We start from the raw sequence: 12,774 nt of genomic DNA, 5'->3' as shown, positions 1-12,774 counted from the left end.
AATAGGAACGACTTCTATTTTAGCCCTTGGCGTTGCAGACGCTCGTTGGCGCGCGAGAGCGAGCAGTGTGGGTGCAATAATTGAATAACATGGATTTCTAAATGTATTTTGCGACGCTCGCGTCCGGTCTGGTCAGCATGTAAGCCCTTTTGCAACAGTTTTTGTTTATGGGGCTTTGAACAATTCATGATTATTTCTTCCACACTGCCCTAAGCCAATAAAGTGCTGCTTCTACAGAAAAAATCTATTACGCACCCTAAATAACTATGAAAGTATTAATTGTAAATGTAATAATTATAAAAGTAGAACTGCCGCAAAGGTTGTCGAGCAGAAAGGTAAGAGACATTTAAAAAAATAAAACTTGAGAATACTGGGAAAAGTTGTCAATTACTTGCCCGCCCAATTTAAAATGAAAAAGAACCAAAATCCAGGGAGACGACCAAAGTTTAGAAACCAGGAAAAAAGGTCTTCAGGTTCATTTTAATGCCAACATATATACAGTGAGTATACCAAACATTAGTAATACTTTCCTAATATTGCGTTGCCCACCCCCACCATACCAGTTTAAAAGGCACTGACCATTCACCCAGTCTATGTATATGGACAGAGCAGGTGTTCTTAATGTTTTATACACTTAGTGTACGTATATACTGTATAAAAAAATATATATTTTTAAATCCTTCATGCTTGTCCAATCAGGACAATCACCTGAATAACTAATCTAGCGGTCCTATGTAGCTGACGGACAATGTAAATGAGAAGTTCTGATATTTACACATGAATTAGGTGTTTAATGATTTACACAATAGAAAGAAAAAAAAACATTGTAAATGATTCAGCAGTCAGAAATAAACACATCCATGAGAATGTGGGCTAATGAACAATGACCCTAAGACTTACAACAAGATCTCCAAGCAGGCACTCATCTCATTTCCTAAAGAACGTTTTCTAATTTTTACAAGGCTTTCCAGAAACTCACCCGATAACTTATCACCCTACTGAAAACATACATGTTGTTCCTGATGTCTGAAAGCAGGAAGTTGCCCCACTGTGAATGATAGAGATTATATCACTGAGTCGACATCACAGCAGCATTATGACAAGCACTGCTGTCTTCACCTCCTTTCTTATTTCTGAAAGAGCGGTCTGAAGATTTACGAGACCGATCACGTGTTGCTGCCACACCATTACAGCTATGGTTTTTGTAGTGTCTTATGTCAGAAAAGCCCTTTCCACATCTCTTGCAATAATAAGGCCTAACTCCAGTGTGGACTTGCATGTGGGCTTTGACGTTGTTGGCTTGGCTGAAACCTCTCCCGCAGACATCACATTTGAATGGCTTCTCTCCCGTGTGGACTCGCTCATGCCTTTTGAGATTGGTGTTGACTGAGAAAGTCTTGTCACAATAACTGCATTTGAAGGGCTTTTCACCTGTATGGGTTCGCTCATGTCCTTCTAGAGCTTGCCTAAGAACAAATTTCTTTTCACAGTATTTACAAGGGTAGGGCTTCACCCCACTGTGAAGTCTCATGTGATAGTCAAAAGTATGTTTATAGGCAAAGGTCTTTCCGCAAATGGAACAAGAGTATTGCTTTTGTCCCGTGTGACTTCGTTGATGGTTTTTCAGAGTTAGCATGGAGCTGAAGCCGTTCAAACATATGTCGCAACTGAATGGCTTTGTTGAGGTTCCCGCTCTCCTGGCGGTTCTCGTTCTCTCTTTTCTCTTTCGTACCCTCTGCTTCTCTCCTTCAGCTGTGTGCCATTTTAGATGGTGTCGTCTCATTTGAAAATTGTACATAAAAGTCTTCCCACATAGGTCACACATAAATGGTTTGGTTGCCCCATGACGGTGCATGTGAGCTTTTAGGTCGGTGGACTGAAGGTAGCTTTTCCCACACACTTCACATTTGTACGGTCTCTCCCCTGTGTGAAGCACTTGGTGTCTCACAAGGTTTCCTTTATGGCCGAAAGCAGCTCCACATGTCTCGCATGTAAATGCCTTCTCCCCTGTATGAACAACCATGTGGTTTTTGAGGCTGCTGCTTGTCATAAAACCCTTACCACACTCTGAACATGAATGCGGACGTACACCTGTATGTCGTCGCATATGAATACTAAGGCCACCATGCTGTCTGTAACTCTTTCCACACACAGCACAGGTGTATGGTTTTTCACCGGTGTGGATTCTCTCGTGCTCGATAAGCAGTTTCCTTGACGTGAAACCCTTGTCACAAGTCAGGCACTTGAACGGTCTCTCCACTGCATGAACAAGCTGATGTCGTTTCAGATCTTTCTTGGTAGACAAAACATTTCCACAAACTTTGCAACTGAATGTTTTTTCTCTGTGACGCAACATGTGATGTTCGAGCTGCTTGGACATTCTGAATGTTTTGCCACATTGACCACAAGTGAATGGCCTCTCTTCTGTGTGAATTAGCATCTGATGTACCAGTGTGTGAATTAGCTTGTGAGCTTCCAGTGACCCCTTCCTGCTGAAGGTCTTTTCACAAACATCACACTTGAAGGGTCTTGTGTGAGTTAGCTTGTGTTGTACCAGTAGGTTCTTCCGGCTGAAGGTCTTCTCACAAACATCACACTTGAAGCATTTGGTTTCTTTGGATCGCATCCTTTTAGTAGTATTGCTGTTTTTCTGGCTTTCATGGCCGTCTCTCTCGTTGCTCCCTGGCAGAGCAGCTCTCATATGCTCAACGTTGGATTCAGTGTCTCTTGGTGAGGGGTCTGTATTCAGTCCATCTGTGTCTCCCAGAGAGGAGTCATTCTCCAATGAAGACATCTCTGTGGGTTTGCTGCAAACCTTTGCAGGACCTAAAGATGAAAGAAATAGGAGTATATACACATTAGAAAACTATAAATTAAACAGGTTTTTACAAATGTGAAGATTATACTAATTTCATGAATTGAAAGTAAGTAGCCTCGTCTGAGCCAGAACGGCCCATAGGTCCAGAGCCGATAGAGTAGGGCTGGGCGATATGGCCTAAAAATCAATTTTTTTACACACTTCATATGTTCTCTAAATTAACTTTGTTGTACAATTAAAAGTCATATACACTGCATTTCAAACAGTCAGCAATAATCTAATGTATTCAGGACTTCTGAAATTATAGAGGCTATTAAAAAGCCTTCCGCAAGACCCATTGATATGTTAATTATTTTATCAAAATAGTTTAACCTGATTTTTGCAATAATCAGTGATCTGGCTTTTAAGTCTATGAAAATGCCCTTTTGGTTAAACATTTAACCAGAACCATGCATAATCCAAATTCACTAATGACCAACTTCTTGTAGTAGGCGTTATAGAAAATTAACACAGGTCTCAAACAATCTCTCAAGCTCAGGTGCTAGCAAATAGCCAGCTAATCTTTATATTTAAAGTCAAGCCAACTTGGATCTATTTGCTAGCTTGCTAGTTAACAAGGCAGAACAGTTGAATAGATATGAACACACCCTTCTTTCCATCTCCAACTGTTTAAGAGGATGCTAGCCTGTCCTCTTTGTTCAGATGTTGAAATCAAGTGGCCTACCTTATTTCTCAGAATGAGAACGAGTTGCCTATTCCTTATATAGTTAATGCTCATTGCACATTTATAAAACAGACTAGACATCTAGTATTACTGTCTGTGGTTAAAATGCTGCTATCAGTACGTAGTACCGAAAGCAACAGAAGCTAAGCATTAGTTTTCCAAAATCAATGTTCATTGATACTCACGTTTTAATTGGTTATTCACACAATTTGAGTTGAGACATACAAATGGTATCGTTAGACCCTAACTTCTCCTCTATTACAGTAAAATTGTGTTTCAGTGTCCATATGACCAGTCCTGTTGGCCAAACCTCAATTGCAAATAGAGTTGAAACTACTTGTTGTCAGAGAGGAAGAAGTGATCTTTAATCTTTGTTGTTGTGTCAGGGGGAGGGGCTTGGTGGCAGGGGGAGTCTGCACAGTGCACACAGTACAGGGACGAGCGAAGAAGACGAGACCAATAAGATAAATGCTCATAAAAATGGGAAATAAATTCTGCCTAGATTCTTGCGATACAGGCATTTGGAACGCTGCACTAACACACGTGTTTGAATTAATTTGATATATTGCCCTGCCCTACTAGAGAGCAAACTTTTATGTAGCATGAGGCATCTTTATGTACAAATACACTAGCTGGACAGGACGCTAGTCAAATAAATCTACCAATACATTAATTTATATCATAAAAAAAAAAAAATTATACACGAGTTAGAATAAACATTTCGTTTTGGCCCATTTGCTTCCTAGTGAATAAGACCCTGGTCTGGTAACCATTATTCAAAATAAAATCCTCTTAAGGATTACCTGCAGAGACTGACATGGCGTTAGTGACAGTGTTTGCTTGACTGACATTCCCTGGCAATGTTGAAGCCGCTGTCATTCCAGACAATATTGGGAGACCTAAAAACATATCAATCATAATTACATTAAAACACATTCAAAACGCTGTTTCGCTTTTACCTTTCTTTCCACAAAACGATGTGTGGTGTAAGTCATGTAGGCCTAAATCCATCCAAAAAACAAGCCAAGAACCCTAATAGCTAAAATGCTAGACATAGCTAAAGCCTAGGCAGTAATGACTAGGTAGCTAGCTAGGTCTAACACTCACCAACTGGTGGTATTGCAAAAATCATTCCATTAAGCAGAATATGCGTGGGTCCTTTCGGTTCTGCTTGTGCCTGTATTTTAGCCAGTGATGCTCTATAATGTTCAGCCTTCTCAGTCAATGCCTTCATATCTTCATTCATCTGCTCCACCTTGGTTTTCATATCTTCATTCATCTGCTCCACCTTGGTTTTCATATCTTCATCCATCTGCTCCACCTTGGTCTTCAGTTTATCGTTCTCATAATGTAAACTTGAGGAGGCCACTAGGAATAGTTGGCAGATTTTCCTAATAGCCTCCCCTGTTACAAGATTCATAATTGTGCAAAGCTGTGTAGAGAAATTTAAAAAAAGGTTACCCAAGTAGATAGCTGTGCAGCCAGCCACACTGAAATGAGGAAGTGAAACCAGTAAGTTAACTAGCTAGATGGGATAGCAATAGAGTTCGCCAGCCTGTAGTCATAAAAAAACAGAAAAGAGTTACCTCTGGTTCGTTCAGCCATTCCTATGGGGAAAGAATAGGGTTTTGGAATGAACACAGAAAAAAGGTCTGAGGTTAAGACAGGCTTAGGGTATCTTATAGGTTTTGTTCTATGACATTATAGTCGTTGGTTAACCTGGCTTTCATGAACTATGAAGCCTTTGATTTTTCTGATAAATGCTTCAAAATTCACAAAAAGTTGTTACCTGATGAAGACTCTCATTGAACAAAACGTATAAGAACTCATAAGCCTGCGTTTACCACAGACCTAACTTTTGCCGTTTATCCAAAAACGCTACAAAAATCTCCATTCATTTCCCCATAGACTTTGTCCAAACGAACCATGGTGGTGTTCGTGCCTACATAAAGATGACATTACCAAAGACTGTACAGCATGAAGACAATAGAAATCCCCGATCACGCTTCTAGGCGATGGCATGGCGACATTGGCTAGCTAAGTACATGCGCAGAAACGTCATCGGACCGAACGGTCATCTCGAGCCATACTGCGCATGTGCAGGCCATCAAATCAAAAGCACTCCGATAAAGATGTTTTTGACTCAAATTAAAACTTGTCATTTTGTCACTTTCACAAGGTTGGAGTCATAACATGTTCAATTACTGAAGACAATAACTCAAATCTAGGTTGTGCCTAGATTTGTTAGAATTTCTCACTTCCCTCACTGACTTCTCAAACTGGTCTGCTTAACTTCTCTAGGGTAGGGTGCAGCATTTGGAATTTTGGATGAAAAGCGTGCCCAAATTAAACTGCCTTCCACTCAGGCCCAGAAGATAGGATATGCATATATTTTTTAAACCTTTATTTAACCAGGCAAGTCAGTTAAGAACAAATTCTTATTTTCAATGACGGCCTAGGAACAGTGGGTTAACTGCCTGTTCAGGGGCAGAACGACAGATTTGTACCTTGTCAGCTCGGGGGTTTGAACTTGCAACCTTCCGGTTACTAGTCCAACTCTCTAACCACTAGGCTACGCTGCCGCCAACTAAAGTTTCCAAAATTGTTAAAATAATGTCTGAGTATAACAGAACTGATTTGGCAGGCGAAAACCTGAGAAAAATCCATTCAGGAAGTAGGAATTTGTTATTTATTGTTGTAGTTTTCTATTCAATGCCATTACAGTATCCATTGACTTAGGACTCAAAATGCAGTTCCTATGCATTCCACTTGATGTCAACAGTCTTTAGAAATTGTTTCAGGCTTGTATTCTGAAAAATGAGGGAGTAAGAGCAGTCTGAATGAGTGGACCCTGCCGTGTCTCAGAGGTTTTTCATGCGCGTGACCGAGAGAGTGCCTTTCTTGTTAATGACGTTATTGTCCGGTTGAAATATGATTGATTATTTAGGCTAAAAAACAACCTGACGATTGAATATAAACATCGTTTGATATGTTTCTATGAACTTTACGGATACAATTTGGATTATTTGTCTGCCTGTTGTGACTGCGTTTGAGCCTGTGGATTACTGAAGAAAAGAGGTTTTCGGATATAAAGAGAGACTATCGAACAAAAGGAACATTTATTGAATAAATGAATGTCTGAGTGCAACCATATGAAGATCAAAGGTAAGTGATTAATTTTCTCTCTATTTCTGACCTGTGTAACTCTTCGACTTGACTGGTTACTGTTTGTAATGATTTGTCTGCTGGGCTATGTTCTCAAATAATTGTAAGGTATGCTTTCGCCGTAAAGCATTTTTGAAATCTGACACCGTGGTTGGATTCACAAGAAGTTCATCTTTAAACCTATGTAAAATAGTTGCATCTTTTCTGAATTTTCATAATGAGTATTTCTGTATTTGAATTTGGCGCTCTGCAATCTCACTGGATGTTGGCCAGGTGGGACATACCCTAGAGAGGTTAAGCTGTTTCACAAGTGCTCCCGGAAGTCTCGAGATTCTGGGTTTAGAAACTCTGGCATTACTATTGAATCAACAGAACATTCCTCATTTAAGTGAATATGCGTTAAATGGAATAGTAATTGAAATCTGGACACTGACTGCAGGCCTATAACTTCTGACATTAAGCGTAATGTAATATTAACTATTGCAGAATTATCTATATCTTGCAGTAAAATAATACAACAAATGTGTCTCTGGAACACTAGGGAGAAATATATATTTTTTTTCTTTCGGCATCTCGAGCAAATGCAATGTGTTATCTTTGACACTTACGCAAACAGACAGTATTTCAAACCCATAAAATATGCACCCAAGACAAACTGAAGTCTTATCTGTAACCTGTTTAATAGTTTTCCCAGCCTTCCATCTCCTTAAAACCAGTCAAACTGATGACATTTGGACATTCTGCACAGGACCAACCTTTACACTTGAGTTATTGTGTTTCCCCCCCGTCCCTTAAACAAAACTGACAACTTTACCAGTGTTAACTAAATTACTAGTGCATTCAATGTATCAATCTAAGACATTCTGGTGAGCAATACTTTAGTATTCTGGGGCAACAAGTTATGACAGAAGAGAAGCTGCATGTATCAAACTATAGTTTGATACATGCAACCAAATGGCGAAAATTATAATATGGCCTAGCAAATGGCAGGAATTATAAGCAGAAAGTTGTCTAAATTAGGCGTGAAAGTAGCAAGTAGGCTATACAGTCCAGATTGTTTGAAAACATCACAACACCCATGATATTCAAAACGGGGTACCATGTTAACATGCCACAGTATCAGCATATACCAGGCATCTTGTCCAGGTTTCTCATAACCGTGATATGCTGTTTACATGTCAACTTAAAAACAGAACACTTCGAGTATCCCGAATAATAACAGGACATTGGTGTGCATGTATACGTGGTCAATGAGACAAGCGAAAAATTATTCCTTAGTTCCTTTTCTCGAAATCTAAAGGCACAATGCCGATGACACTGCTTCTCAAAGGTCCAATACTTTGACTGCTGATACCTTAAGAGTAGAGTAAATGTTCCTTTAAGTAGCTGAACATGTTATTAATCAGACCTCCAGAAAATTTTAAACTGACACGTTTATATTGAAGGAGTGTCTTTGAGTTGACGGCCTGCACATGCGCAGTTAGGTGCGATGACCATTAGACCCGATGAGCTTAATGGTGCATTCAAGACAACTGGGAACAGATAAAAATACGAGGTTGAAATGATGAAGTCGGTAATCTTCAGTTCGGATCTCAACAAAGAAGCCAGAGTTCCCGAGTTGGATGACAATTCAAAACGATATTCCCAGTTGAAGATTGTCTATTTCCGGTTTCCCAATTGCCTTGAACACACTGAAGTAAAAAAATTACTGAGTTACCAGTTCCGAGTTGTTTTGAACGCGGCATAGCTAGCCAACGTCACATTGGCATCGCTTCCAAGCGTGATCGGGGATTTCTATAGAAGCAGTTTCTGTCCATCTTTATACTGTACTGTCTTTGCTATTGCACTCTAGAACTAACGTAGTCATAGTTGCGCCAAAGAATATCATAGTGGATAAACTATTAAATTAGCAAAGATTATGGATATACTGACAAGATACTTGTCTCTTGCCCTAACAATTGAGTGAGATGCTATGCTACTAGGCCTCATGCTATAAATATGTATAGCCATTTCGAGACCACTACCGACAAGGTACAAATCTGTCGTTCTGCCCCTGAACAGGCAGTTAACCAACTGTTCCCAGGCCGTCATTGAAAATAAGAATGTGTTCTTAACTGACTTCCCTGGTTAAATAAAGGTTAAATTTAAAAAAAAAAGGTTTGTCACGTGTCCTACTTATGCCAGTACACTCGTAACAACCTATGACCATTACAAAACTTCTAATCAAATAAACTTTTTTATGCCCAAATTCGACCTCCATACAAAAACTCCTTGCTTGGTTGGCGAAAAAAACGCTACATGCCGTAGGGACTTCCCGCCGAATTAGGCCTCTATTTTTACCTCGTCCTCTCTGCTATTAGACAACGTAACGTGTAACCAAATATTTGTTTTAATAATTGTTCTGTGTGGTGTAACTTTAGCTAGTTAGCTAGTTAGCTAAAGTTAAACGTTACGTAGGAAGCTCAACTCCGACCGTTGCCAGAGATCCAGTCTTTGCTGTAGTGCAATTTGCACTGTAGGCTACAGCTACTCACCTCTCTCTCCGGATTGCTAACGTTAGGGTAAGAGTTTGGCACGGTGGGCAGAAATCGGCTCATTTCTGTCATTGCCGTGTCAACGACAACGGCCATAATCGATGTTGTTTCTGACTGAAACCCATTATAACAAGTTGTAGCCATTTTGCGCTCAGATTGACTATTTTGAATTTGTGGCGTACAATCTAGTGGAAACCCAGCACCTGACAGCAATGAAGCTAGTTCAAATTTGGTCACGTGATCATACGCCTCATTCAAAATAAAAGTCGCCCGACTTGGAAATGCAAACAATTTTTTTTGTCAATGAACAAAGATCTAAGTTTCACTGTATTATTTAAAAGTATATTGGTGACGCTTTTAATTATAATCCCCTGTATAAAACAACACGGGTGATGGTTTTAAAAGTTAATCCTATTTGACATTGGTTAACATGTTTGAAGAGAGCATTTTCATATCCACACGTCTGCTTCTGTACCGTTTCAAACTATAGAAGTTGTCAAAGTGAAAGGGGCGTTTCAGAATCCTCAGACCCTCCACTAATAGTGCCACGTTCAAGACAACTCGAACATTTCAGACTTGGAAACTCAGTGTAGAAAGATGGTGAAAAATATCACGAAGTGCCCTTGAGCAAGGCTCTTAACCCTAATTGCTCCTGTAAATTGCTCTGTATAAGAGCATCTGCTAAATAACTCAAAGTTTGCATCATTGGGGCATTTATGGGGTACAGCTACGGTTACCTGAACCTAGATTTTTATTGAATTAACTAGGCACGTAAATTAAGAACAAATCTTATTTACAATGACAGCCTCCCCTGGCCAAACCCGGACGACGCTGGGCCAATTGTGCAACGCACTATGGGACTCTCAATTGCGGCTGGATGTGATACAGCCTGGATTTGAACCAGGGACTGTAGTGCCGCCTCTTGCATTGCGATACAGTGCCCTAGACTGCTGCGCCATTTGGGAGCCGAAATGCAGGATGATGAATGCAGGATGATGGTCAAGCTAAAACAAAAGATTCCGAATCAATGGACTTGAAAACCATGCCAATGGAGGAAATAGATGTCTATCAAAGTGGAATCAATGAATGAAAACAAAGATCATTATGGAGCATCAAACAAGTCATGATGTTGATAATCAGACAGATGCTCATGTAGAGGATGAAGGTGTCAGATTACCAGTAAAGACTCAACATCAATGTTCTTGGAAACCATGCCAATAGAAAAGCTGAAATTCTATTTCCTCTATGTGGAATTAATTGTTGAAAATAAGATGAGCACAGCAACACAAACTAGTAAACTATATAATGATTATGATGTTGAAAGTTCTGCTAAAACATAACTCAGAGGATGGGATTATCAGGTCATCAGTGAGAGATTAAACAAATTCAACATTCTAAATCCGCTACGGTCTATCAAAATGGAATAAAATGAAAGTGAATTTAGAATGAGTGAACAAAACATTAAGGACACCTGCTCTTTCCATGACATACCAGGGATCATCAACTAGACTGAGTCATGTACCAATTTTTGTTCTTGATCGGATGGTCGGGCAGCCGGAACATAATTACAAATCATTTGTAATGTCAAATCGACTGCAAGAAGCCCAAACAGATCAAATGACTAAAATCATTTCAAAACTTGCTTACATTTGTATACGATCACATCTCTGTTGTTTGGGAACAGACTTCCAAAATTAAATAAAGAGCCGATTTCCTGGTGTTTTTAATCTTTTATATCCAACAATGAAAACTGTTTTTTTTTTGCTCAGCAAACTTCGGGGGCCAAATAAAGCCACCCACGGGTCACCAGTTGTGCAACCTTGAGATAGCTTGACCAGGTGAAAGACATTGAGGGTGAATGGGCAAGACAACATATTTAAGTGCCTTTGAATGGGGTATGGAAGTATGTGCCAAACACACTGGTTTGTGTCAAAAACTGCAACGCTGCTGGGTTTGTCACACTCAACAGTTTCCTGTGTATTAAGAATGGTCCACCAGCCAAAGGACATCCAGACAATTTGACACAACTGTAGGAAGTATTGGAGTCAACATGGGCCAGCATCCCTGTGATACGCTTGACAGTTTGTAGAGTCCATTCCCTGACAAATTGAAGCTGTTCTGAGGGCATAAGGGTTGTGATGCAACTCAATATTAGGAAGGTGTCCATAATATTTTGTACACTCCGGTGCGATTTCGCAGACACAGATTAAGCCTAATCCTAGACTAACTGCATTTAAACCGGACTAACTGAATTGGCTTTTCTCAGACATGGTTTAATAGTCTGATTTGCCCTAGTCTAGATTTTTTATAAAGTCAGATTTCCAGAAGGACTATTAGAGTTTATCTAGATCTAAGTGAAAGCTTACATTAAACCTGTCCAGAAGTAGGTTTAACTTCAGATTAATGGATGTTGGCCCCCAGGTTCACCTTGGCACCCGAGTGGCGCAGCGGTTTAAAGCACTGCATCTCAGTGCTAGAGTTACTACAGACCCTGGTTCGATTTCAGACTGTATCACAACCGGCCGTGATTGGGAGTCCCATAGGGCGGCGTCTGGGTTAGGGTTTGGCCGGGGTAGGCAGTCATTGGAAATAACAATTTGTTCTTAACCAACTTGCCTAGTTAAAGCCAGGGCTTTCATCTGACTGTTTACAGAAGGCCCATCCCTCCTACTACTTATCACCTTGGGATTTTTTGGCATCTTGGACCTACATTGTGAAACAGGAGATGTGTGGTGTAAGTGAACCGACTGTATTCCCAATAGTCTACAAAGCTTTGTGTGAACTGTAATAAAGCCCTTTTGTAGGGGCAAGCTCATTCTGATTGGCTGGGCCTGGCTCCCCAGTGGGTGGGCCTATGCCCTCCCAGACCCACCCATGGCTGCACCCATGCCCAGACATGTGAAATCCATAGATTAGGGCCAAATGAATTTTATTTAAGTTGACTGATTTCCTTATATGAACTGCAACTCAGTAAAATCTTCGACATTATTGCTTGCTGCATTTAGATTTTTGTTAGTATAAATTAGGCTTCAAAGATTAAATGGTTAGTCCTTACTTACCTTAGTCTGAGACGCCCTAGTTTAGAACCAATTAATCTGAAGTCAAGCAACATCTCAGAAAGACATTTTTAAAATCTGGATTAGTTTAAATCGATTGAGCCTAGTACTTACATTAAAAGTCTGTCTGGGAAACCACCCATCGGTGTATAAAACTGATTAAAGCAACAATTTTCAGCATCAGTTCCAGATAATAAAAATGTTACAATAAATTATACAATCATATAAAAGGTAAGACACTGAGAATACATGGGAAGGGACTAATGCGGATGCAACTCAAGAACCGAGTCCTAAATGTAGTATTTAAAAACCATAAATGCAATGTCCCAAATAAAAGGAGATCCAATGCACTTCTCCTCAAGCTAAAAGGCTACTTCTCCCAAAAGTAATTTGAAATGGAACTAACCAAACAAGGTAAAGACATTCTTAAGTCTCTTACAAAGGAAAAATAGTACACCAAGGTGAACAGCTTAAAGC

At 39.9% G+C, this 12,774-nt stretch overlaps 1 protein-coding gene across 1 annotated transcript; it reads right to left on the bottom strand.

The window, feature by feature from the left end:
• Nucleotides 1-441: 441 nt before the first annotated feature.
• Nucleotides 442-9,475, bottom strand: LOC109868698 (zinc finger protein 665-like). The gene is made up of 4 exons (XM_031802473.1): nucleotides 9,242-9,475; nucleotides 4,650-4,974; nucleotides 4,346-4,441; nucleotides 442-2,826 (listed from the first exon to the last, which is right to left on the bottom strand). The coding sequence occupies exons 1-4, from the start codon at nucleotides 9,383-9,385 to the stop codon at nucleotides 1,070-1,072; spliced, it is 2,322 nt and encodes a 773-aa protein (XP_031658333.1). The 5' UTR covers nucleotides 9,386-9,475; the 3' UTR covers nucleotides 442-1,069.
• Nucleotides 9,476-12,774: the final 3,299 nt, after the last annotated feature.

Source organism: Oncorhynchus kisutch, linkage group LG23, assembly GCF_002021735.2.
Source record: "Oncorhynchus kisutch isolate 150728-3 linkage group LG23, Okis_V2, whole genome shotgun sequence".
NCBI lineage: Eukaryota > Metazoa > Chordata > Actinopteri > Salmoniformes > Salmonidae > Oncorhynchus > Oncorhynchus kisutch.
The sequence above is the reverse complement of the archived record's forward strand: the minus strand, read 5'-3'. Positions and strand labels throughout refer to the sequence as shown.

What these genes read in the sequence shown, in the direction of transcription:
- LOC109868698 (XM_031802473.1), bottom strand. Translation starts at nt 9,385, where the DNA reads ATGGCTACAACTTGTTATAATGGGTTTCAGTCAGAAACAACATCGATT. An exon ending in TTAGCAATCCGGAGAGAGAG is followed by an intron (nt 4,975 to 9,241) that starts GTGAGTAGCTGT and finishes TTCTCTACACAG; the next exon opens with CTTTGCACAATTATGAATCT. An exon ending in CGCCATGTCAGTCTCTGCAG is followed by an intron (nt 2,827 to 4,345) that starts GTAATCCTTAAG and finishes TTTCATCTTTAG; the next exon opens with GTCCTGCAAAGGTTTGCAGC.